We start from the raw sequence: 26,624 nt of genomic DNA on the forward strand, positions 1-26,624 counted from the left end.
AGAAGATGATGTATGTTCGCTTAGTTCATATTAGGGCGTAAAAGATTCTTAATCGCTTAGTTTAGGAATCTGTGAATTAGTTATCGCTTAGTTAATTAATTCTCACGAACTAGGAAACTAATAACAAGAATTGATCTTTAGATACCCGTGATTGAGCAGCGATATACTGAACAAAGGGATTCGTCCGTCTTTACTTATCGTATTAATCTGTTTTTACTTTCTGCTAATCTTTTGAACTGAATCACAAAACCCCCCCCCAGTGTGTGTGCGTTGTGCGTTCTTAATACTGAATCTTTGTTGAAACGATAATCCTTGGGAAACGACCTAGGAGTCACTTCCTAGTTACTACAGTTTTCTAAATTAATTATTTGTATCGGGTACGACCTCGATCAGTTTGCTAAAACTGAATTAGTTGAACAAGAACCCAAGGCAATCTCATCTCTGTTTTTCAATCGCTTTATTACTTGATTACTTGTCTTTTACAAACTCAAGAAACAACCAATTATTAAAACTGAATTTTACTTGCTTTTCAACCTTGAACTTGAATCTTAAACTGAATTTGCAAACTAATTCCCTGTGGTTCGATAATTTAAAACCCGGAGGTATTCGTACACTTGCGAATTGACCAACAGGAGTCAAGCCTCAAACCAAGGAGACCTCCAGTCAGAGATTGATGGCTTGACCGCTTATTTCAACACTTTGGATGTTGCGGGCCAAAGTATGCTAAGGAGGAAGGTAAATGAGTTCTATTGTCCTTCTAGTAGTTCACTGTGTCCTCCTCAAGTGAAGATAAAGCCCAAGCGCTCGTCCAAGGCAATGGAGAGTAAACCACCTAGTCAACAAAAACCATCATTACAGCGTGATCCTTGTTATTGGGAACATGTTAACAATAGCCTCAAGCCAACACCTAACAAAGTCTCTTGTCCTCGAAACCGAACTCCTACACCACAAGCTCTGAAGTCAAACAAGAAGTCTAAGAAGAGCAACCAGTCCACCACCAGCATATACTTGGAAGATTTGCCATCTTTCTTCCATCAATATATAGAAAAAGTCATAGATGTTATCCCAGATGGTAATTGTGGTTATAAATCAGTAGTTGCATTGTTGAGACCCGACATAGGTCAAGACGGTTGGTCTTTGATTAGGGAAGAGTTGCTTGTAGAACTCTCAGAGAATACCGCTTACTATAGCAACATATATGGTTACGAGAGGGTTCAGTCCCTACAAAATCGTCTCATCCTCCTGATTGGTACAAAAGCAACTGAAGACAAGTGGACGTCTCTACCGGAGATGGGGTACCTCATTGCTACGAGGTTTCAAGTTGTCTTCATCTCCATTTCATTAGCCGGTTGTTACACTTATCTGCCATTGAGAGGAGGCGCCCCCCCGGAAGTACATCCCGTTATAGCAGTTGGTCATGTCACCAACCACTTTGTTCAGGTATATCTTTCGTTAAGTACCTTACACTCGCTTGTCACGTTAAATTATTTACGTTTAGTAAACTTTGTTCTCAACCACTTTGTTCTTATCTAACTTTATTGCTATACTCTCAAATGTAGCTCAAGCAAAAGACGGGACATCCTATGCCAACACTCGCTCCCCAATGGCCGTTTTTGGCCAAAGAACCCACCGACCAATGGATCATCCCGTACCCGACGCATTTGGCTACATTTACGGCAGAATTCAATGCTTGGATTGATGCTACGGGTGGTCCTCAAGAGAATGTCTTTATAGACCTTGCAGAAGATTGAGACTAGGATTTATGTTTGTTAATTTGTATCTATGACATATGAACCACTAATTAGAAGTTCAAAGTATTATGATTCAGTATTAAACTGTTTGAATATGTGCATTTTATCTGTTTCTGCCCTGCAATGTAGCTGGTTATGAGAATTTGTGGTTTCTGCCTGCATTGTTTCTGGTACTGTCATTTTAACTGGTTAACAGGATTTCGGAACACCGGTTTCCGAAGTTCTTCAGAATGCTAATGTCCGTACTATTACAGTCAGGTAACTTGCCACCCCATTTGTTTTCACCATTCGGAAGGCTATAGTCCGAATCTAATAGTTCGAAACTATGGAGTCCGAAATGTTTCGAAAGTCTCCTTTCCATTTCCATGCGTGTACTAAGATTTGGCACCCCAAGTAATCTTCGACATTACGGTTTCCGAGACATTTCGGAATTACAGTATCCGAAATGGTGCCATTTCTTCCTATGCTTCCATGAGTTGGCACGATTGACATTTACTTTCCGAGCAACTTCGGAATCTGGGGATCCGAACTTTAATTTTTTTCCCCTCTTTAATAACTAGTTTTTATTTCTCATTTTAGTTTTAAATCTCTCCATCACTATCCACAACCAACCTCATTACTCTCAACCAACCACAACCAACCTCATTACTATCCACCACCAACAACAACCAACCCCATTAATCCTTCATCTATAAATTTGCTTGATTTACGCTTTCTGGTATTCATCCTCTCCTTTCATTCTTTCAACGAAACCTTCAAAATCAAAATGGAACAAGATTTGCCCACCTTCATCCGCCCTTGAAAACTCCGAGGCAACTCTTCTGCAAGTTCTCATCCTCTCATTCCCGGCCCTGCTGGTGTCGTCCAGGCCGCCATGATTCAACGCAGCTCCACCACCGACGGACACCTCATTCCAACCCAACAATTTGTTAGGCGAGTCGTCGAAGACGGTCACGACACTGATCCCGATTTTCACTCCAATGCTTGGCTTTCAGCCCTGCAATTAGGCGGATCTGCAACTCCTCTGGGTTCCATCACTCACCATCTAGAAAGGGTCGATCTCATCGTCGCAGTTATCAAATCATGCACACCAAACGGATTCGGCGATGTGTCAGTTACACTGAAGGTATTTCCATCTTCCGCGTTCTTTTTCATCAATGTCATGGTATTTAAATGTCCTCTGTCATGCCATATGAGTTTGAGTTTCAGGATCCTACGGGCACTGTCGGTGCTATTGTCCATCACAAGGTTTTCACTGAAAGCGAATTTGCGAAGGACATAAATGTTGGATCTGTTATGCTTATCCAGAAGGTTTATTATTTCTAACCGACTTGACTATTGTTTCTACTTCTTTAGACAAGTTGAACATTGTTTCTTCCTTTTTTGCTTTTAGGTAGCTGTGTTTTCTCCTAGAAAATCTAATTGTTACCTGAACATAACATTGCCCAACATAGTTAAGGTATGAAAATCTTTTTTACACATATATAATTAAAATAAAAGTGACTGTAGATTTTTACAGATCTCAATTTTCATTTATGTGAATATTCACAGGTATTCTCCAGTGACTGTGGACCTCCATCAGAAACATTCACCGACATTACAGAAGATTGATTAATGTTATTTGGCTAATTTTGAATTATTTGTAACTTTAAAAAATCCTTGACCTGGATTATGTAGGCTATGTTGCTTCCCTTGAATTATGTACGTTATTTTGCTTCAATTGGATTATGTGCGTTATTTTACTTCCCATTGGATTTTGTTTGTTATTTTACTTGATTTAAAAAGAGATAAAAATGTAATCAAATCAAGTAAAGCGTGATAATGTGAAATCCAAACTAATAATGCGATAAAAGTACAGACCGATAGTAAAGCGTGTACAAACTAATAGTGCGATAAAAGTACACATACTAATAATGTCACTGTCCCCTACCCCTACGACCCACCCTACCCCTACGACCTCTGCCTCCGCCTCTGCCACCTCCTCTATCTCCACCTCCACCTCCGCCTCCTCCTCTGCCTCGACCTCTGCCTCCTCGTACACCAACGAAAGCGACCCCCTGGGTCCTGCTCAAGTCTCTGATGACAGTGAGGCACTTCTCTAATAAAGTGCGGGAGCGTGTAACTCTAGGGGGACCGCCGTCGACCTCAAGTCCCTGCTCTAGCAAATCAACGGCCCGACACAAAGAAGCCTGAAAATAAATCAATATACATGTTAGTAAACCGCATACACAAAACCACAAATGCATAAAGAAAATTAAGTTCACACTTACCACAGCACTGAGATCGGCCCTACTCTCATCCGGGATGATGAACCGGTGAGATACACCGGTGTACCAGTCCAGGTAATCATCTACTGCCGCTCCATCCACTATACTAGGGACGCCCTCTGGAATCAAGTGTGGCTCATAATCCAGGTATGCTGCATCAACGACCTCCGCAGCAGAACTCATGCCCATCACGACAGATGGGTGTCGCGGGATAGGCTGCACGTACCCAAACTGCCGCAGCACACGCTCAGGAAGATGAGGTCGCACGACCGCCCGGATGGGAGTCCGGATGTAGCCTGAGTATAAAGCTCGGACGTCCAGCTCTCTGTGATTCTTGTGCTCCTCATACGGTGTCCATATGACGTCCTCTGCCGTCATCTCATCGAAGAGAACTAGCCTCTCCATCAGTCCTGCATGCCCAGCCCGTGACTCCATCCACTTGCACGCTCTGGGCTGGTCCTCCGTGTACTCGGGGACCTCAATCCGCTGAATAATGGTGGGTGGGAAGTGCTCAAACACCCAAGCTACCAGGAGGGAAGAGCAACCGTTCATCCGCTTAGTCTTCCTCCGTGAGGCATGACCAAGTGCATCATACAGTGTAGCTAGCGCAATGGCGCCCCACGCATACTCTGACACCCGATCAAGGTGCTGCAACATGCCGATCCAATCGACAGAAGTGTAGTGTCCTCCACTCTTGTTCGCAAACAAGGTCGAGCCGAGGAGGTGAAGTAGCCACATCCGTGCTGCATGGTCATGCCGATGCTCTAAAGTACAATAAAGAAACCATTAATCATTTAATTCACATATAATAATTGCAAATAAATTAAATATATAGTATAACTAACCAGCAAGAGCCCTAGTATATAGAGTCTGCAAGAACCCGAACCGCAAGCCAATGGTCTTCACCGCCTTAAACTCCATGATGTAGTCTGTGGCTACCCCTCCTAAGAGCAGAACACAGGTCTCCGCTGCCTGTTCTCTGCTGGCCTGTCCGGGAGTATAAAACCTATCACTCATCGGCAGATGAAGGATAGATGATACGTCATCCAGGGTGATAGTCATCTCCCCGAACGGCATGTGGAAGCTGCTGGTATCCTCATGCCATCTCTCGACGAGGGCAGATAGAAGGGGTGTGTCTATCTCCGGATAGGTGCACCTGAAGAGCGGATAGAGTCCGGTCCCCTCCACACGCTGACGAACAGCGCTCATATCGTCTCCCTCGCCCTCACACGTCAGCTTTGCCAGCTTCATCCCAGCGCTGGAAAACTTCAACACACCTCGATCGGGGTAACGCGGGTCGGTGCCTATAATATGATGCCACAGACACGGCGCAACGTGATGTGGGTAACAGACCAAAAGTGACAGATCATCAGGCCCCCTGGAAACGGTGCCTCTGTCTGGACCGGCACCTCATCCCGTCGTGCTCCAGCATCACCCTCAAGCTCCACACCAACCTCAGGATCCACATCAACCTGAAGCTCCACATCAACCTCAGGCTCCACATCAACCTCATGCTCACTCTCTGTCGAACTCTGAGGAGTCATCTGACGAGAAGGCGGAGAAGGCTCGGGAGTAGTCTGACGAGAAGGCTCAGGAGTCATCTCACAAGGGTCTCGACGCTCCTCATATGATGTCCCACCAACATCCTGGTCCTCACCAAATCTTCCTCTGACTCTACGATAAGAAGCATGCAGCCGTCTGTGGCGATCCTCAACATCCTCCGGGGTTGTGTGGCGATCCTCAACATCCTCAGTGGCATCATGGGAGCTCCCAGCAACATGTGATTTCCTGCGCCCTTGGCTCTTCCTCTTAGCCATCTATTAAAAAATAATACTCATCAGATAATTGCAAAAGTACCAATTGATGAGCTTTATAACTGAATATTCATGCAATCAGCAAGAAATATGTACCAAGACAGATTATCAACTTAATATTCATGCAATCAGCTGAAAGCTAGAAGAAACTAAGATTATCAACTTAATATTCATGCAATCAACTGAAAACTAGAAGAAACTAAGATTATCAACTTAATATTCATGCAATCAGCTGAAAGCTAGAAGTAACTTAATATTCAAGAGGCTACAAATATCAACCAAGACAGGTTATTTACCTCTGATAAACTGAACAGTGATTTCTGTTTGTTCTTTGATTGCAACTCTAATCTTTTCAACAGTTTCCTGATCAATAAACCAGTATATGTAAATAAAAAGAATGTCTAACATACTTGATCAATAAGCATGTCTAGCATATTTATGTACTGAAAAGAATAAACCAGTATATGTAAATGCTACTCAACTTGAAGATAGTTTTCTAAGAATGAAAACTGAAAGTACGGAGGGCAAAACATGTATCAAGTGTGTTGAGGATGTTTAGATCAACTTTTCTTTAAACATGATCAATAGTAAAAGAAACAAACAGAAATGGAACAAAATTGATTATGACAGTTCACATATTAGATCTGAAACCTTAAGTAATATAAGTATAACCTATAGGATTCCAAAGAAAGAACATGGAGAATTAACAGAAAGAGCTAAACAAATGAAGATGTATAATTGAAAAAACTGAAGAAAATGGAGAATGAAATTCTACCCAAGTTTTTTTCCTTCACAGAGAATCTCTTCTTTAATTCTTAAACAATCAATTGTACAGAATGAATTCCTACCTACCTTGATTTTCCAATCCTTTTGAATCCCCTTCTAGCTAACTATCTAATGGACTAACTAATTAACTTCACAATTATCACAATGACTCAGCAATTGGGGAATAGGACATTGCCATTATCAAAATGAGTACAACCATATAAGGTTTTGAGGCTTTAGATACTGAGGCAGTTAAGTTAGTTCAGTGTATTGAGATTTGAGACATTATTGTACAACTGCAATCACAGTGTATTAATTGCAGCTCATGGCTAGAGGTGGCATCACCAAATCAACCTTGCTGATTCTCCGGTAAATTATCATTAATCAGTCTCTTAATGACAAATTCAAAGGCATTACAAAGTTCTTATCAATTGGTTTCATAGTCTTGTCCAGATTTTTTATTAACAAGTGAAATGTGTCAATGTCATGCAGGGGAGCTAGGCGGGCAGAGAATAGGGTCATGAAGTTCTCAGGGACTACTGCTAAAGCAGCTGCTGCAGAAAGCTCTGAAGAAGGAGTTCCAAAGATTATTAGTGGGAAGACAGAGGATTCTTCAGCAATCTGGGTTCCACACCCACGCACAGGAATTTACTACCCAAAAGGCCATGAGTGTGTGATGGAAGATGTTCCAGAAGGTGCTGCTCGTTTCACTCAGACTTACTGGTTCAGAAATGATGATGGTGTGGGATGTACCAACACCCAACCTTGATGCTCCACAATATTCCCACTAATAGGTATCACTAGTTAATGAAGGGAGATTAGCTTCTACGTTTCAGAATTGATTCTGAGAATAGAGATGTTAATTCAAATATACTAGTGTGTTTGTTTCATACTTTCATGTAACCAAAAAAAAAACTTCAATCAAATATAAATGAGGTTGAAAGTGCATGTGTAATGTTGCCTTCACCTTATCTCATAAGTCCCTGACATTTGTATATTGTCATTATAAAAGAAAGAGTTTTAGTTTAAAAGGAAATCTAATAATGACTAGTTCCATGAAAGCTTCTAATTCAAATGCATATTTTCTAATATAAGGGGGCAGAGCAGCAGCAAAAAAAAAGTACAAAGATATTACTCACGTATCATGAATGCATTAATGCTAACCAAGTTATTGGAAGAAAAGAATAACTTGGTTCAATTGACAGGTATACAGAAACAAAGTCAATGAGTGTATTCACTGCTATGTTGGAATGATCTTCATACTTCAGTTATAAACTATCTATATTAGATCAATAAGCATGAATCATTGACTAAAAAATAACATTGAATGTAACAGCAGTTTCATGTAACTTCAGCTATAAACTATCTATATTCACTGCTATGTTGGAGTTTCATGTATGTAACAGCAGTCCAAAACAAGCAGACCAAACCCAAGACTGCTCATGGCACCCCAAAATCCACAAAATTTCTTCCTCATCATAGCAGTTAAACCAAATCGCACCCCACACCCCACAATCCCTGAGAGTTAAACCAAACCGCACCCCACAATGGTATCTCAGCAGCATAAATCCCTAAACCCTAAACCAAACCGCACCCCACAATCCCCAAATCCCTAAAACCCCAAATAACAACCTCATCCCCAAACCGCACCAAACTATTCGAATTCCAAACCCTAACATACGAATTGAATTGAATACAACAACTAGATGATGAAGAAGATGAAGGCTCTTACCTCTACCGTTCCAGGAGCCCGTTCCAGTTGACGAAGATGATGAAGGTTTGGAGGGAGAAAATCGCGAGAGCTTCGGAAATGAGAGACCAAGAAGGGTTTCAGAATGAAAGGTTTCGGAATGAAATGGGACTGACCGTGTTTTGTTTTAATACTAACAGTATTCGGAACTGTTCCTTCCGAATCATTTAGGAATACCGGAATCCGAAAGCCTTCGGATATTGTTGTTCCGAAAATAAACACGCAGGGACATTATGGTATTTTCCCACACTTAAGTGGGGTGGCATTTCTAAGCTCTGGGGTGCCAAATCCAGGGCTCTCACGAAATTGTAATATGAACCATCAGATCTTCTTTTTTGGATGAGGGAGAAGACGCACGACGGAGACGAGATTCGCGGTGGTCGGAGAAACTGAAGGGTGCGAGGGTTCTGGGTCGAAGGAGGTGGTGGCGGTTTGGGGGTGAGGGAAAAGGTGGACTGAGAGAGGGGATGAGAGTGGAGAAGAGATGAAGGTTGAGTGAAGAGTAAGAGGTGGCAGCAATGTTTTGGAAGAAAAAGAAGAATATTTGAATGAGTTTGATTTTCTGGCTTTTACTTGTTGTTTATGGGTTTGATTTGAATGGGTTTTTGTAGTTATTCTTGGGGTTTGATTTTTGCAATTAGGGGGAGGGGATTCTTCAATAAATGGTTGAAGAAGATGTAGTTGTGGGTGTTGTTTTGGGCTTTATTTTTTAGTATTTTGTTAAGATGAGGTTGTGGGTGGTGTATTTTTGAAGAATACGGGGAAGATGATCAACATGGTGGAGAGAATATGATTGGGGATGAAGATGATGGGTTAAAGTGAAGTTTTAACTTTTTTTTGGTTTTAGTCCCTCTGCATATTCTACTTGTAATTAAAATAATTCAAAACCGGCTAAACAATTGACATGTCAGCAGTCACCTAAAAGTTGACATGTCACATCAACGGTCAAAATGGTCAAATGACGGAAAACAAACGATTTACTAAGTAAAGGGACATAAACCATCAGAAATTTAATTGAGGGACGAAAATCAAAATTTTGCTATAGTTCAGGGACGAAAATAATATTTAACCCTAATAAATAATACTACCTCCGGTCCTATTTATAAGCATGAAAGAGAAGAAAAATTTTGTTCCTTTTTATAAGAACCAAATGAAAGTTTGAGCTATATTAATTATTTTTTTCCCATGATGCCCTTATTAATTCTAACTTGTTAAATATGTCTCATTAATTATTCTCTCTCTTTCCCACTTTACAACACTAATATCAAAGGGTAATTTTGGAAGTTTATTTTGATTCAAGACATATTTAATGTATTTTATCTAGTTTAACTACATTTCTTAAACTATGTGATTTTTTTTTGTTACTTATAAATAAAAGAGCGGATGTAGCACTTAGATGTTAAAGAAAAAGGTTAAAAGAAAAAAGAGGAAAAAAACATCGGCCATGTCCCGGTCTCTCCATCGCTTTTTCTCTGTCTTCAATCTTTTTCGCTTTTGTCTTTCTTTGTCCTTTGATTGTTAATAGTAATTAATTAATAATAATAATAATATTCTTCCTCTCTTCACATGAAAAGAGTCTACATGGTGTCAGCTTGTGAAGAAGAAATGTGAGAACGATCGATCTTAGCTGACAGTTCTAGTGCAAGTGCAGTGTAACAGCCAACCCAGCTAATATCGAATGGGGTCCGAGCAAAATCGATTTCCTCAGCATGAAAGAGTATTTCTCTCTCTCTCTCTCTCTCTCTCTCGATCTTTGCAAATTTCATTTCTAAATTACTCACCTACAATTGTGCTTTTTACATTATTTGCGAGTGATAGAAAAGGGTTTTTGGGGTTAGATCTGATCTGAGGTTCCTACTACTAAACCTCAGATCTCACATCAAACCACGATAATTGCATTTAAAACCACTAACTGCCACCAATGCTTTTTCTGTTTCGCCTTCTGGTTTGCATCCATTAGTGTACATGACATTATGGACGCCAAACAATTTGATTTTCTTATTTTAGCACCACTTGTAGGAGGTGAGGTCATTTCATTTCATTTGATCTCATTGTTCAATGAATTATTAGTTTCTAAAGCTGCTTCATTTTAAATTAGAGTCACCACCCATGTACTTTGCTTCAATTTTTAGTCACAGCATCGATCCTTAGTAGTCTTCTGAATATCAGGCTCCTTAGTAGTCTTCTGCAGTCAAAATAACAAATCAAACCATACTGTTAATAACTGATCGAGAGTGAGTGAGTGTTTCTTTCTTTCCGGGTACTAATAGAAAGAAAATCTCATGTTTTAAAGTTTCTCAGATTTTCTGAGATTTATAATTTCATATACTTGTGCAAATTCACAAACAAAATCAGATTGAAAAACTGTGTTGCTTATTTTCTGTGTTACCTTGATTCTTGAACCACATATCCAAGATCATTCAACACTTAAGTAAGGGAAGAGTTTGGCAAGGGGAATTATAATATCAAAGAAGCAGCCATAATTCCCTGAGATAACTACCTACTAGTTCTTACATTGACAAGCAAGTTCTGTCATTTGGAGTAAGTTATTTATTGTTTTTTGTTAGAGAAATGTTATGGTACAAAACTTGTTTGCATGATGAGAATACGAGTATATATGGCATCATACAATATTTATCTATTCTCCATGTATTCTTACAATCAACAAGATTGGTAGTATGCTGGTAACTTTTTTTGTACAAAATGTTTTGTACCAAATAGTGCAGCTCTTTTGATTAATATTGGGTTTTCTCATCCAGTTTCTTACTATTTCTTTTGATTAGCTTCCATAACTGGTCTAAATTTAAGAAAGGAAAGGATTTCTGGCGTTATGCAATCTAATACTGCTATATGATTTATTTGGCTTGAACAAACTGCTCATACAACAACAAAAGCCTTATCGCAACTCTCAAATGAAATCTTACCAATAGGTCATATTCTGAAGAATTATTCTCAGCCTGTTGGTCAGATTTCATTTGAGAGTTCTGACAAGATTGTTAATCTAGGCTCTTTAGTTGTTTACTGGTTGGTCAATAGTCTCTACAAGGGAGTCCCCTAATAAATATTTAAAGAGTTAAGAGGGCCTGGTTTTATTGAATTGTGCTTTTCTTCTCCTTCGAATCTTCTTTGCACCTTTTTTTTAGGAGGATACCTTATACTCTGCTGCTCTAATATCTTTTTATCCTTCTCTCTATAAATAATACTGTATGATAAAGAACTGAACTTGTGACCTCATAGTCACATGGCATAATGCCAACCATTGAACCAAGGCTCTCCTTCAAATTGAAGAGACTTAAATAAAATTCATATCAAATCATTATTATTATTATTATTATTATTATTATTATTATTATTATTATTATTTATGATCATTATTATTATTGTTGTTGTTGTTATAGCATTTTTCCATCCAGGGTTCAGAAAAACTTCTTGTTCCATGTCGTGAGTTGTTTAGTTTTCCATTTCCTATCTTGAGCTTTTCACATTTTTGTTTCTATTACTTATACTTAACTGATTTAGTACACTTGTTGCTAATATATCTAGAAAACTGGTCAATTATTCTTCTCAATAAAAAAATTTGCTCCCTTCTGCTCCTCTACTGTGGCTCTTTTTGTTTGTTTGTTTAATAATGTAGATAAAAAAAATTAAAAGACTTCCCTTAGTTCTCCAAATCTAGTATTTCTATTTGATACTAAATCCAGCATGGTACTTAGATTGAATTATTGCAATAAAATAGCTTGATGCTTAGCATAGGATTGGTGGAACAAATAAGATTGTATTAGCTGATAAATAAAACTCAATTAAACAAATATCTCTTTGCCTCCAAAGATAGATTGGCAACAACAGTCATCAGCCTTGGGGGTAAACCTAAGTTCAGAAGCCAAATCTAGTTAAACATCAACTTAAGCCAAATCTAGATAATGGTCCTTGAGAATACAAAACACTACAGTAATTGACAGAAATCACACAAAACCAAAAATGAAGTCTTTCCTATTATTTAAGTGTTATTTAAAAAAATACCATTCTATTTATGTTGAAAGATCATTATATTAAATATATTTGTGCAGTAAGAGTGTTCTAACCTTTCTTTATAGAGAGGCCTGCAACTTTCAGCTGTCTTTTTTGTTTTCTTCCAAATATTTGTGATCTCATTTCATCATTAATAAATATTTTAATTGCCAGATATTCAGTGATATTTATATTCTCAAGATGAATGCATGATGGATTCCATATATCTCATATGCTCTCTTTTTCTTGTTGATAAAAGGTATAAATTAAAACTATTGGAGTATTTGCAAGTAATAACCTTGTTATGTAGTTTAGCTCTAACAGTAGTTTAGTTATGACAGCTGTAAGGCAGAGTCTAACAGATTCAGTTACCCTTAGCTTCTAAGAGAAGATTCTTGAATTTCTATAAAACCTGAGCTGTACTCAGATTCATTTGTAATCAAAGCACTCCTCTCTTTTTTCGTGCCAAAACCTTTCATAATGTATCATGAGAAATTACTCATAGATGAGAGGACACGCCCAATGTTCCCCAAAAATTCCAAATAGATTATTCCACAAGAAGATGCTGCGTTACAATGATAAAAATGAATGCACTACATGACAGCTTTAGGATAAAGTGCTGCATGAAGTCTAGGAATATTGAAGGTGGAACATGTCAATTGTGCTAATTCTACTAAGCAGAGTTTCCAAATGAAAGACCTAAACCTTGGGGGGAGTTTTACATTTACATATGTGTTTGTCTCAGAGAAACTGCTAGTGATTAGGAGAGTGGATTAAAAAGTGGGGTAAAATCATTTCTAAAAACAAATGAAAAATCAAATGGGTGTATATATATGAAGGTAAAAATTACTAGACTAGTAGCCAAAGTGACACTTGGTGAATACACTTTGCAATGTCTGGGATTTTAATTATCATCCCTTGAACAGTTTCCATAAAAAAAAATGACCATAGATAAGAACTTAGACCCTATAACGTAAGTTTTGATTATTAAGTGTATGCTTTTATCTTGGCAAAATATTTAATGATATTTGTGTGGAATTTCTTGGGTTGAATTCTTGTTAAAAACTTAACATTTCATGGTGAATTGTTAAGTTGTATTTCCTTTACAGATCTACCTGTTATTGATCTCATTGTTCTTTTGAGTAAGTCTATATTGCTTGACTTGCATTGACAGCGAAAGAGATGGGGAGGATGCTGGGGTGCATTTTCTTGTTTTGGGTCACAGAAAGGTGGGAAGCGCATTGTACCTGCATCTCGCATTCCTGATAGTAATGGATCAGCTGCGCAGCCAAATGGGCCTCAAGCGGTTGGGTTAACCAATCAAACCACAGGACTGGCTCCTTCTCTTTTAGCTCCACCTTCTTCACCAGCATCCTTCACGCATTCTGCCCTTCCTTCAACTGCGCAGTCACCTAGTTGTTTCTTGTCATTATCTGCTAATTCGCCTGGTGGTCCTTCATCTACAATGTTTGCCACTGGACCATATGCTCATGAAACCCAACTGGTGTCTCCTCCAGTCTTCTCAAATTTTACTACTGAGCCATCTACTGCTCCTCTCACTCCTCCGCCAGAGTTGGCTCACTTAACAACTCCATCTTCCCCAGATGTACCTTTTGCTCATTTTCTATCATCTTCAGCAGATCTCAAAAACAGGGACAAGAACAATTACATCAATGCAAATGATCTTCAAGCGACATATTCACTCTACCCTGGAAGTCCTGCCAGTAGCCTTATATCTCCAATATCAAGGAACTCCGGTGACTGTTTGTCATCCTCTTTTCCTGAACGGGAGTTCCGCCCACAGTGGAATTCATCTATACCTCTTGAGAATGGAAAATATCAGAGGACTGGGTCTGGGAGGGTTTCAGGTCATGACACAAATAGTGTCACTATTGCATCCCAAGATACAAATTTCTTTTGCCCTGCTACCTATGCACAATTCTATCTAGACCAAAATCCTCCATTCCCTCATAATGGTGGGAGACTAAGCGTTTCAAAAGATTCTGATGTTCAATCTACTGGTGGAAATGGACATCAGAGCAGGCATGCTAGAAGTCCTAAGCAAGATGTGGAAGAAATAGAAGCTTACCGAGCATCATTTGGTTTCAGTGCAGATGAGATTATATCTACCAGTCAATACGTAGAAATTTCTGATGTAATGGATGATTCATTTACCATGATGCCCTTCACCACTGGCAAATCAGCAATGGAAGAAAGCATAGAGCCTTCGTTGATGAAAGGATTCAAAGCTCATGAGACACATGTGGCAATGCAGAATCTGAAAAGCCTTAGATTAGATCCGGGTCCTGTTGGTAAGGAAGCACGCAGTCCTGTCCCTATATGTCATGGATATGAAGGTATGCTATAAATACTTGATCTGAATATGATTTGTTTTTGTTACATCTTGAGGAATCATGGAAATAGAAAAAGAAAACAGACCAGAGCACTTCTAAATGAATTACTCCCTCCTGTCCTATTTATAAGGTCCTTTAAACAAAATCACACAAAATTAAGGAAAGAAGTTAAAATGAGTTCACATATTTGTTTTGAAAAAGTTATTGCAACATTTCAAGTTTATCCCTGCTTGAAGTCAAACTCTACTGTCATGTATTGTCACTTCGAAGTCATCAAACCCTTAAATTAAATTTCACCATTGAAAACTCCTAACACCACCAAAGGTTTGATTGGACAGTGTGGAAGAATGTATTATTTCTCCTTCCTTTCCTTATTAATCAAAACCTGAGAATTGAAAAGGTTCAATAGTCATGGTGTGTTGTACTTTATAGATTAAAGATATAACAATTTTTTCTCTGGTAAGATATTGGTCCATCTTTGTATATTCTAGTGGTAAAGTATGAGATATGAATATCATAAAGTGCAGGGCAGTTTTGTGGAAAATGGTTATATTGTATGCATTTAAACTGAGTTGGTTGTCTTATCTAATATCTTTGCTTCAACTTTTGACACTACTCGCTATCTACATCTAAGCACATACGTTTCTTTCTTGCACATGTCAGATAATAAATCGCCGGGGTATTGTAGCAACAGCTCTGGGTTAAGTACACCAGAGAACCACACTCTCTTGGATGATGAAGATATATTCTCAAAAATGGGGTCATCCAGAATCTGCCGGAAATATCAGATGGGATTATCATGTTCTGACGCAGAGGTTGACTATAGGAGGGGAAGAAGCTTGCGAGAAGGAAAGGGCATATGATTTGGCATGACTGAGAATTAGTTGATTAGTGCAGAACAGATTCTATGTGTATTAATTTGCTGCTTCCTTTTAAAAAACAACCCAAAAAAAAAGGAAAGAGGTTGTCTAATAGATGGAATGATCTAACCTTAGATCTAACCGATTCTGCCCCTCGTGTTTGATCTGATCTTACTGATGAATGAATGTAGGTTGTTGTTTTCTTCAAGTGATCCAGGTTAATGTTGAGTGAAGATTGATTCTAAGCAAAGGCTTGTTGACTTACGCAATCTCTACTCTTTACAGTCCATGGATGCTCTGTAACTTTTGTTCTGACTGCAGGCAATTTACTTGCTATTATGTTTGGAACCAACGCTTTCATGCTTCAACGGCAGAGTGGAATCAAAACTGGCAGAAAACCAATTACAAAATGGACCATTGCAACGCAACTATCACCTGCGTCATAACACCGTCTTACAATGTCCGAATATTATGAACAATGCGAGATTAATCATCATAATGTTATTATTGTGTTAGGTTTTATACTTTTGTACTAATGCATCAAAATTATATTCATATTAGCTTGTTTTTCTTTTGGACAAATATTAGCTTGTTTGAAATGCTTACAACATCAAACCATTACCATTGTTTCTGGGAAAAGTACCCAATTTATTAGTTGAAAGCTAAAAAGGAAACAAGTTAAAAACTACGTCCATTTTAAAATAAATATTTACAAAAAGAAGAGACACATAATATTCTTAACTTTTTAAAATATATTCTTTGTTTTACTATTTTACACTTTGAAGTGTATTTTTAGAGTGAATACCCAAGTTGGTCCTTAAAGTTGCACACTGACTTCAGGTTGGTCCCTCTACTTAGAAAATACCTCCAGATTTCCTCCAACTTGAAAGTGACTTCACGTTAGTCCTTTGCACTATTTTCCATTCATCCCTAGACCAGAAAAGTCAATGTGTCACGTTATGTGAAAGAAGTACGAACGTTTAAGTTGTCACCAAGCGTGATTCTAATGTTAGTTATCCACGAGCATGCTAATGTCATAAACCCACTTATTCGAGAAGCACATAAAAGAAAATACAAAAGGACACAAAAAAAAGAGGAGTTTCGCAAGACAACATGGAGAGATGTTCGTAGATGAGAAGAAATCCTAATGTGGATTCCTTTGAGGAAGATCAAGAGGTGAATTGGCAAAGACTGCACAACATTGGTTCATCCCTTCATGTTAAGCTATGATTAGGGTTTTACTAACCTTCATGTTTACGATGAGTAGCTAAGCAACCTCTCTCGAGGTTACGATGTAATAGATTATGTGAACCTCGGTTTATAGGTTTAGTAATTTGGCTTGCCTTAATCAGGGTGTTAATTTTCAGAACTACGAGAAAACCGAGTATAGGAGAATCACTATTAGTTGACCCCTAGTGGTTGTTAGGACTAGTCTTTCTAAAACTTTTGATTCGCTAAGAATGGTATTGGTAGGCCATAAAGTCACCCCTTAGGTAACCTCATACACTTCATAGTTACTCACTCTAAAACTCTTGTTGACGATTGTTGCTATGTAGTGCGTCTAGGTAACACTATTAATTAAGTATACACCAAACTAATTAACAACTTGGGGTTAATGAATAATCATAGGATTCAATAATGGAACATAAATTGGGGGATTTATATTTATTATTGAGACCTCTTTGTACCACAACTTTATTTTTATTTGTTTTTTCTAGCATGCTCACAACCAAGCAACCTTTTCAATTGCTTAGACAATGAACACATCTCTTAAACTTTATGTCTTAGGTACAATAACTGGGACTTTAAATCCTACATTACTATTGCGATAAAATGCACTTGTTCTTTGCGCGTGTATTTGAATCGCAACAATGATTCAACGTTACTTAAGTATGAAGCAGATTGTGGGGGAGTGTTGAGAGATAGTTCCAGCATATGGATGTTAGGCTTTTGTACGAAGTTACGCACATCAAACATCCTGATGGCTAAATTATGGGGTACTAGATTAGCATTGGAATTTGATTGAGAAGAATAGATTTCCCATGGTCATTTTAGAGAGTGATTTTTTCTCAGTGTTTTGTACTCCTTTCCCCCTCTAACCACCCTTATACTAATATGATCAACTCCATCCTTAAAGTTGTCCAATCCCAAGCTGAGATATCTCTCATATTTGTGAATAGGGACTCTAATAGGGTGGCAGATTCTATGGCCAAGTTTTCTCATGATTTCACTTTTGGGATGCATGTTGTAAACCATCAAAATATGGAATGTCGTAGGTTGTTGACCAAGATCATCTTGGGCAGTCTTTGAGTAGGATAGCTAATGTCTTAGTTATTTTTGGGGATTTTTCCTCCTTACAAAAAACATACACTATAAGATGGTGAAATAAACTTTTTTACCAAACAATTATGTTTGGGTCAAACATACATATAGACAACTTAAATAAGTTTGAAACTAACTTAGGGAATTGTTATCCAGACCCCCCACCCCTATTTAGACCCCCAAAAATGTGGGAAATGTCTACAATACCCTTAATGAAAAAAAAATTGAAAAATACCCCTCCCTCCATCCTCACCTTCCTAATGCTTTGTTGGAACCCCCCCCCCCCCCACCCCCTCTCCCCACATTCTCTTTCTTCTTTCAAACTCATTCACAACTTCCAAACCCACTCTCAACTTCCCACATTGTTGCCGGCCACCGCCTCCACCACCCACGCAACCGTCGCTGTAGTCCTCACCCAAGACCATCACCAACGTCGCCACCGCCGTCGTCGTTGTCAACCGACTTCTCCTACCTCGTTGATGTCGTCATCTGTGAAGGTACTGCACTCTAATCCCGATGTAGATCTATCGCACTCTCATTAAGCGTGAGCACCGTACTCTATGTGTGCGTCTGGTTCGCACCCTGTGAGTGCGACAGAGACGCACACTTATAGTGCGTTTATCTGTTATATTTATCCAGACGCATTGTTTAATTGCGTCGCTGTCGCACTTATAAGATGTGTGTGTGTGACGCGCTTTCAACGTGCGATTAAAACATTTCTGGCCTGTACAGAAACAGTAAACAATTTGCATATTTTCTTTTGCATTTCAGGATGAGTCTCCCTGAGTCATATGAAGTGAACATGCCACAAGAAAGGCAATTAGCCAATGTAGAAGATATACATAATGTGCCAATTGCAGCGGACTACACAGAACAATTTACCACAGACAGGGTATTTTCATAACCAATGAGTGAGTTTATGTCAATAAGTTGAATTTATATGTGATGCGTATATGTGTTAATATTTTGTAGGTTTTTGCTACTCCAGAGGAGCTTTTGGATTCGGCTAAGAATGTAGGAAAGCAACATGGCTTTGTGATCATAATTAGAAGGTCTGATTGTGGGAGCAAGGGTTGTGGGAGTAAAGGCAGACAGGTGGCTACTTTGGTGTGCGAGATGAGCGGAAAGTACAACAATACAAGCCTGTGTTGGTGCGGAAGGGGACAGGAACCAAGAAATGTGATTGTCCGTTCAGGCTCAAGGCGAGATACACATCAGAAGATGGTTTGTAGAGGTTGACTGTAGTACGTGGCGACCACAACCATCAGCCAGCCGAGACTCTGGTTGGTCATGCCTATGTCGGTCGCCTTACAAGTCAAGAAAAGGATATGATTGCTAAAATGGTTGACAATAGAGTGAAGCTAGGTAACATGTTGCTTGCATTGAAGGATGCCAACCCTCAGAATGTGACTACCATAAGGCAAGTGTACAATGAGCGGATGGCACACATGGCCAAGAGGGGGCAATTGTCAGAGATGCAGCACTTGATGAGGTTGTTGGAGTAAGACAGGTACACGCACTGATCCATAACTGAAGAGGGTTCCACGGTGATCCGGTCCTTATTCTGGGCCCATCCAGTTTCCATCCAACTATTCAACCAATTTCCTACTGTTGTCTTGCTTGATAGCTCGCACTACAGAACTGCGTGAACGACGCACGCTCAGGGGGCGATGGTAACGCACTTCACTAAGAGGATATATGCCTCTCCTATGTATAGACAAACACTGGGACATCAACTCTAACCCTATTTAATCGCACATTCAACATGCGCCTACAACGCATGTTTAAGGGGCGTCTACGTCGCTCCGTGGGCAGGTGCAAGAGAAACGCACAACAAGGGTGCGTTCGAAAGGGGTACTTTCGGGTTTCAAAAATTTCTAAATAGGGGTGTGGGGTCTGAATAACAAGAGTTTAATTTTGATGCACCGACGGTGTAAAGTTTTTTTACACCGTCAACCAATCAGATTTCAAGGATGTGAGAAAATCTCTCTTTTCATTTAATTTCTTTAATTGACATGTCACATCCTTGAAATCTGATTGGTTGACGGTGTAAAAAAACTTTACACCGTCGGTGCATCAAACTTTTTCTCAAATAACAATTCCCCTAACTTAAATACCTAATCAATTACTATTTTATAAACTTTCAATGGGTAGACATCACCAAACAAAAGGAGCCTTACCTTTGCCTTTTCAGACAGCGCAAAAATTCAAGCCCTTACAATCATACAATGAAAACTAATTCAATGCATTTATGCATCCATTGCCCACATAATTGCATTGCAGACACCCAATGATATATTACAAAGTTTGTGATATAAACTATCACAAATATTTTGTCCGAGACTAAATAGTACTTCTCGCTAAAAACAATAAAAAAAAAAGGTAAAGACCAGTTTCTTTTGGAGTGGGAGTTGACAATTGAATGTGGCGAGAGACAATCACCGTGGCTATACCATTTGACCTGAATTAACTCCAAAAAAAGTTAGAAAAAGAGCAACCGAATGGATGTAAGTTCCTTTCTACTAATACTTGATTACTTTCAAGAAGTTGAGGGAGCCCAGCAAGTTGTTGTGAAATGGATCTGAGAAGTGATCCAGAAGGTTCTGCACCGGACCTTTACCCGTCAGAGCTGCTTGCATGTAAAAGCCTAACCAGGCAATCATTGCTAAGCGTCCATTTTTTATTTCTTTCACCTTCAGCTCTGCAAATGCTTCAGGATCTTTTGAAAGATTTAAAGGATCAAACAATGCTCCTCCAGGATAATTTATATCACCAGGTAGATATATTCCTAGAGGCTCCAATGCCTCACTCCCACAATATCTAGCGTACTCTGGTCCAACCTGTTAAATAACAAGAATCTCTAATTAGTATATAATGTGACTGTCTGATAGTGATAAACTTTGTACTTAAGCAGCAGCTACAATGATTGAAACTATGATTTAGGAGAATATAAATTTTTGTTACGAACTAAGTATGATTTTATAGTTGCAGTCAGGTATCTCAGACCACCTACGAAGGATGAGCGGCCATGAGAAAAGCCTGGGAAAGTCTTTTTAACATGTTACGTTTGTAGAGCTAAAAAAAAGACTGCCATCCAATATATGCTACACCAAGGCACCACTCACATCACAAGGCTCAAAAACTTATATTGGAAGACAAATGTCACAAGAAATAAATAATGTTAGCAGAGCTCATAAGGCGAAGGTGGATAGTATTACCTATTATAGTCAATATGTTAGTTGTTAATTGTATAGGAGCTAAGAATAGAAGTTAGTTCTTAGTAGTTTTAGTTAGTTTTCCCTCAATAACAGATTCATTTATGATTCTGATCAGTAGCTAGTTGTATGTCAATTTCCCTCTTCTACATGAACTTCTATATAAGTTCATACTGTGTAATATCTTACTCACTGATTATAATAGCACAAGTTTATCATTCAATATGGTATCAGATAGTATTTTTCCGTGACTCTGATTTCACAGCCTTCATGTTGTTCCTTTCTTCATGAATCATTCTTTCTTTGGCATCATCTTCGTCTTCATCTAGCTTAATCATCATCGTCGATTTCTATTTGTAGCTATGGAAGACATTGCCAATCATTTCTTCCTTCATCTTTCCGATGGCCTAGACCTCGTCTTGTTTCTCAACCACTCACTGAATCCAATTACAACACTTGGAGCCGTGCTGTACTTGTTGCTTTGTCCATGAAGAACAAGGTACCTTTCGTTGATGGCTCTCTTCCTCGGCCCGAAGAAGATAATCCACAGCTCAATTCATGGATTCGAAACAATAATGTGGTCATTTCCTGGATCTTCAATGCTGTTTCAAAGGACATTACCACCAGTATGTATTCAGACACTGCTTCAGAGATATGGAAGAATCTCACAGAGCGCTTCCAGTAGAAAAATGATCCAAGAATCTTCCAATTACGCCATGATTTCATGAGTCTTACTCAGCGCACTTACTACACCAAACTCAACTCAAGACAATTTGGGAAGAACTAGTCACTTACAAGCAAAATTGCAATTGCACTTGTGGAGGAATTCGACCTCTCTTGGAATATTACAAGACTGAATATGTTATGTGTTCTCTCATGGGGTTGAATGACTCATTCTCCCAAATTCAAGGCCAGGTATTACTTCTGGAACCTATACCCTCAATCAACAAGGTGTTCTCTCTGGTTGTTCAAGAAGAAAGGCAGAGGGAGGTTGGTTCTGCTCCAATTTCTAATGATTCATTCATGGCTTTTGCTGTAAGGTTAGCTGCTCCGAAGCCTAACTCTAAAGGAGTTCAAGATTCTGGATCTAAGTACAAGTCTTGGAAGAATCAACCAACATGTTCACATTGTGGCACAGCTGAGAGGTACTTCGAGCTGCATGGTTATCCACCAGGGTCCAAGCGAAAATTGAAGTTACCTTCTTCAGCCATCATAGGGCAAGTATCAGATACAAATTCTCAAACATCTGGTGAGCTTTCTGCAAATTCTGTCTCTAGATCAATGTCAACAACTGAACCACTTTCTGTCCAATCAACTGTATTCATCCTCTTCTCATACTTGTGATGTGACACCTTATTAGGTTCAAAATATAAGGGATTGAGTTTATTTTATTTCTATCTTTTTAGTTTACGAGTCTATCTTTTATTTTAAGAGTTTAACTTTATTTTTGGTAGTCTATCTTTATCTCTTAGTGGTTAAGTCTATCTTTATTAGGATTAGTTTATTATAAATAAGAGCTCTCTCATTAGATTAGGGTATGATTTGAGTATTGAGTATTGTAAAAGGGTTTCGCCCTTCGAAGGGATTTTCCCTTGTAAGAAGGTTTACCTTCTGGTTTATTTTCCAGCATTTGTTTCCTAGTTTAAATATATATAAAAAATACCAAAGATATCTGGACTGGGCGGGACCTGCTCATGATAGGACCCGCCCAGAGTTAGACCTTGACGCGACTATAGGACGGCTAGGCGAGACCTCCATAGGGCGACCAACTCTCTGGGCTGAGGATTTTTTAGGCCCAAGGGCCCAACTAGTATAGTATTAGGATATTGGACCATCCCACTATAAAAGAGGAGGTCATTCATTGTAAAAAGGATCTTTTCATTAATATATTACATTCTTATCTTCTCCTAGCTTTGTCTGCTAGGGTTTTGGATAAGGTCTCTTCTTCATGTGAGATCTAGGTCCAAAACAATATCCATTTTTGTCTTCCTCTAATTGTGGGTGCCATTAGGATTATTCAGATCCTAACAATCCTGATGCATCCCTAGGAGAAGCAGGTATTGTTTTGACCACTTCTAGTATTCTGACTCATGTTTTATCTTCTTTTGAGTGGATAGTGGACTCGGGTGCTACCCACTATGTATGCTTTGATAGTAAAGTGTTTCATGATTTCCATTTCCTCCACAATTCCTCAGTCACATTTCCAAATATGACACGCATATCAGTGTTAAGGGTTGGTTCCATTCATCTTTCAAGATCTTTTTGAAGAAATTGACATAGACCTACGCCTTGGCTATCATGTTGAGGGGGAGACAAAAGGAACCCAAAAGAAGGTTTGTAAACAGAACAAGTCCATTTTTTGCTTGAAGCAGGCTACAAGACAATGGTTTAGTAAGTTTGCTGCAGTTTTGTTAAAGTTGGGATCTACACAATCCAAATCAGATTATTCACTTTTCACCAAGAATTCAGGAGCTTCCTTTATAGCACTTCTAGTTTATGTTGATGATATCATCATAGTTAGTGCAAATCAAAAACTCATTGCTTCTCTCAAATCTGAAATGCAAGCACATTTACAGCTCAAAGACTTCAGCACTCTTCACTTTTTTTCTTGGCCTAGAGATTGCAAGAACACAGGCTGGGATCTTTCTTTCATTGAAAAGTATACCTTATCTCTTTTAGAAGACACTGGTTTCCTTGGTTCTAAACCTACTACACTGCTACGCAAACTCAGCTCAAACTGAATGATCCTGATGGTGATTTGCTTCCTGCAACAGTTTATACTGGAGATTAGTTAGGAGATTACTCTATCTCACCCTCTCTCGGCCTGACATTTCTTACTCTTTTATGGATGCTGATTGGGCCACCTGTGTAGACACCCGAAGATCTACCACGGGTTAGACACCCGAAGATCTACCACAGGTTTCTTGGTGATTCACGAGTCTGAGTACCGAGGTTTGGCAGCAGTATCTTCAGAAATCACATGGCTAAATTACCTCCTCAGTGATTTTCAAGTTCACACTGGTTCAGCAGCTGTTTCACTGTGATAATCAGGCCTCGGTTCATATTGCTACTGTTGAATGACAAGAAAGAGATGAGGAATTTGGTGAATCCGTGTGTTTCAACTACACAGCGGAGCTCATTATATATAATAGGTACCATAAAGGTACAATAAATACAAAATAATCTTATTTCCCTAATTACATGATTATGCTACCTATTTACAATTAATAAAGGATATCCTACTTATTTACAAGATATCTAACAGCTACAAATCCTACATTTCAAGCATGAACTAAGCACATTGAGCTCGATTGCCACTTTGTTCATGACAAGGTCAATGAGGGATTGAGGGATTAATTTGTTTCATGTTCGGGCACATCTTGACCAAGGCACTTCCCTTGCCTACTTTCAGACTACTCTTATCCAAGATGGGGATCAAAAATATTGACTCTCCATCTTGAGGGGGAGTATTACCTACTATAGTCAAGATGTTAGTTGTTAATTGTATAGAAGCTAAGAATAGAAGTTAGTTGTTAGCAGCTTAGTTAGTTTTCCCTCAACTGATTCTGATCAGTAGTTAATTGTATTTCAATTTGCCTCTTCTACATGAACTTTTATATACGTTCATAGTGTGTAATATCTTACTCACTGATTCTAATACAAGTTTATCATTCAATAGATAGTGGATACAACTAATACAAGCATTACCATAAGAAGTGCTTGACAAATAGCAATCACAACCACTCCCTGGCTTCCAGCTAAGTGAAGACCTTGGATGCCAAGGTAATCTAGAGTATCTCCCTTCAAAAATTGAAAGACTCGTAAGCAAGGAGAGCTGATTACATTACCATAATTTACCAGTTTACTCAATATAAAAGCACACATTCATAAAGTCATCCTGAAAAAGATAATAGCTGCATATTTTTCTCACGCAAGAACGGATCAACTGGTTTCAGTTCATAGTACAATAATAGAAAAGAATATGTCAATGAATTATAGGGTTAGATATGGAAATACTCATTTGCCATGTCTAGAGCATATGCAGCTTTATGGAGAACAAATTGTTGGCCAACATTAAATAAGAGACACGATTTCCCTTTTAACTAATAGATTGACTGAGTGGGTAATGGAGAATAATCGTACATTTAATTCCCGAACTTGGACATGAAAAAGCTCAACAATTTGATAAGACGAACTGTACAAAAATGGTCAAAGAGACAGGACTTGATAACCTTGAGCTTTGAATAGCCAACACGCCACCAGACAGGTTCTACAAAGTGAAAGGCTCCAAATAGGTCTAATAATTCAGGAATTAGAGCACCAAGAGATGCAAGCATAGCCCACCGAGCATGCAAAATCTCGAAGCTTAATGATAAAAGAAGTTAAAATGATCAGTTCAGAATCTGAATTCAAAAAAGGTTCACACAATATAAAAGAAATCATGAATAAACATTTTTATGAGCTTCTTTGTCAAAATTTTGATGATTGAAAAGCTATTTAGAAGAAATTCTTCATACTAGCCATATTATATGATAACAATGAACATATTTAATATTTCTTAATTATCAGCATGGAATGAGCATAGTAAATAAAAATAAAAAATATGAGTGACATACTTGAAGTATTTGTGCAATGCGACAGGATCCTTGGCAAAGCCAGCGATGTCAAAGCCATAGTCCCCAGGCAGTTCCCCAGTAAGATATGATGGGTAGACATATGAAGAAATAGGACCAAGCCAACGAGGCCGATTTTCTCCATACCAAAAGCTGAAAATATATAATGACACTGACCAATAATCAAGTATCCGAATGAATGAATGATACAGATAAGATATTTACCTCTCCTTTTGGGCCTGGTCGGCCAAGGCGTTGAATTTGGACGAGTTTTCTAGAGCGAATTTCTTTTTCTCCTCCATGTTCCTCCGAAGCGACTCACCTAACGGACTATTAGCTATGGCTTTCACGGCAGTGAAAGGGATCGCTGAGAATAGTAAAACTCCCGCAAGCTTCAATCAGAACAGAACAGAACATTAATTAATTAATTATCTTGAATAATTCATCATTCATTGGGTGAAAGAAACGAAACGAAAAGAAACCTCTTGCCATGAAGCATTACAGAAGAACCTTCTTCTCGGTTTTACTTTTGCGGCATAACTTACAGAGAGAGACAGGAAACCACGGCAAACCCCAACTCCTACTCCTACTCCTACTGGATGAACCAAAACCATCTCTCCTCGCCACTCACTACTGTCTGCCTTGTTCCTCGTGCTACAACATGTACCTCATCATTTTATTCTACGGAAACTTTTTTTTTTCTTTTTTGCTAGATCCAAAATATAAAAACAACAAAGAAAAATGTGTCTTAAGAGAAATTTCAAGAAAATATTTACTTTACCCATTACATATATCTCAATTTCTTATTAACTAGTGTTTTTTATCCGCGCGTTGCACGGGAAATATGTCTATTGTATTTGATACATTAATTAATACTTTGATTATTAAAAATATATTAAACAACG

General features: G+C 38.6%; 5 protein-coding genes and 1 pseudogene across 5 annotated transcripts; 4 read left to right on the forward strand and 2 right to left on the reverse strand.

The window, feature by feature from the left end:
• The first annotated feature begins 816 nt into the window (after nt 1–816).
• On the forward strand, nt 817–1,751 carry LOC130717299 (uncharacterized). Its single transcript, XM_057567480.1, has 2 exons — nt 817–1,440; nt 1,560–1,751. Exons 1-2 carry the CDS (start codon nt 817–819, stop codon nt 1,749–1,751), a joined length of 816 nt encoding a protein of 271 aa, XP_057423463.1.
• Nucleotides 1,752–2,517: 766 nt separating this feature from the next.
• On the forward strand, nt 2,518–3,362 carry LOC130718339 (uncharacterized; annotated as a pseudogene).
• A 305-nt stretch (nt 3,363–3,667) lies between these two features.
• LOC130717300 (protein MAIN-LIKE 1-like) lies at nt 3,668–5,227 on the reverse strand. The gene is made up of 3 exons (XM_057567481.1): nt 4,864–5,227; nt 4,022–4,782; nt 3,668–3,940 (listed from the first exon to the last, which is right to left on the reverse strand). Exons 1-3 carry the CDS (start codon nt 5,225–5,227, stop codon nt 3,668–3,670), a joined length of 1,398 nt encoding a protein of 465 aa, XP_057423464.1.
• Nucleotides 5,228–6,922: 1,695 nt separating this feature from the next.
• LOC130717301 (uncharacterized) lies at nt 6,923–7,366 on the forward strand. The gene is made up of 2 exons (XM_057567482.1): nt 6,923–6,966; nt 7,090–7,366. The coding sequence occupies exons 1-2, from the start codon at nt 6,923–6,925 to the stop codon at nt 7,364–7,366; spliced, it is 321 nt and encodes a 106-aa protein (XP_057423465.1).
• Nucleotides 7,367–9,822: 2,456 nt separating this feature from the next.
• LOC130717063 (uncharacterized protein At1g76660) lies at nt 9,823–16,091 on the forward strand. Its single transcript, XM_057567167.1, is given in 4 exon segments — nt 9,823–10,064; nt 13,530–14,712; nt 15,373–15,564; nt 15,567–16,091. Coding segments are annotated over 4 exon segments (1,434 nt in total). The 5' UTR covers nt 9,823–10,025; the 3' UTR covers nt 15,587–16,091.
• Nucleotides 16,092–20,048: 3,957 nt separating this feature from the next.
• On the reverse strand, nt 20,049–26,386 carry LOC130717258 (chlorophyll a-b binding protein 7, chloroplastic). The gene is made up of 6 exons (XM_057567425.1): nt 26,202–26,386; nt 25,945–26,111; nt 25,723–25,872; nt 25,339–25,471; nt 24,815–24,907; nt 20,049–20,731 (listed from the first exon to the last, which is right to left on the reverse strand). Exons 1-6 carry the CDS (start codon nt 26,331–26,333, stop codon nt 20,414–20,416), a joined length of 993 nt encoding a protein of 330 aa, XP_057423408.1. The 5' UTR covers nt 26,334–26,386; the 3' UTR covers nt 20,049–20,413.
• Nucleotides 26,387–26,624: the final 238 nt, after the last annotated feature.

Source organism: Lotus japonicus, chromosome 5 (genome assembly GCF_012489685.1).
Source record: "Lotus japonicus ecotype B-129 chromosome 5, LjGifu_v1.2".
Taxonomy (NCBI): Eukaryota; Viridiplantae; Streptophyta; class Magnoliopsida; order Fabales; family Fabaceae; genus Lotus; species Lotus japonicus.

Excerpts from the sequence above, each read along its gene's own strand:
- LOC130717299 (XM_057567480.1), top strand. The coding sequence starts at position 817 with ATGGAGAGTAAACCACCTAGTCAACAAAAACCATCATTACAGCGTGAT. Across the intron at positions 1,441-1,559 it reads TCACCAACCACTTTGTTCAG|CTCAAGCAAAAGACGGGACA; the intron begins GTATATCTTTCG and ends TCTCAAATGTAG.
- LOC130717300 (XM_057567481.1), bottom strand. The coding sequence starts at position 5,227 with ATGAGCGCTGTTCGTCAGCGTGTGGAGGGGACCGGACTCTATCCGCTC. Across the intron at positions 4,783-4,863 it reads ATATACTAGGGCTCTTGCTG|AGCATCGGCATGACCATGCA; the intron begins GTTAGTTATACT and ends ATTGTACTTTAG. Across the intron at positions 3,941-4,021 it reads GGGCCGATCTCAGTGCTGTG|GCTTCTTTGTGTCGGGCCGT; the intron begins GTAAGTGTGAAC and ends ATTTATTTTCAG.
- LOC130717301 (XM_057567482.1), top strand. The coding sequence starts at position 6,923 with ATGGCTAGAGGTGGCATCACCAAATCAACCTTGCTGATTCTCCG. Across the intron at positions 6,967-7,089 it reads TCAACCTTGCTGATTCTCCG|GGGAGCTAGGCGGGCAGAGA; the intron begins GTAAATTATCAT and ends AATGTCATGCAG.
- LOC130717258 (XM_057567425.1), bottom strand. The coding sequence starts at position 26,333 with ATGGTTTTGGTTCATCCAGTAGGAGTAGGAGTAGGAGTTGGGGTTTGC. Across the intron at positions 24,908-25,338 it reads TTGGCTATTCAAAGCTCAAG|GGAGATACTCTAGATTACCT; the intron begins GTTATCAAGTCC and ends CAATTTTTGAAG. Across the intron at positions 20,732-24,814 it reads TTTGTCAAGCACTTCTTATG|GTTGGACCAGAGTACGCTAG; the intron begins GTAATGCTTGTA and ends GTTATTTAACAG.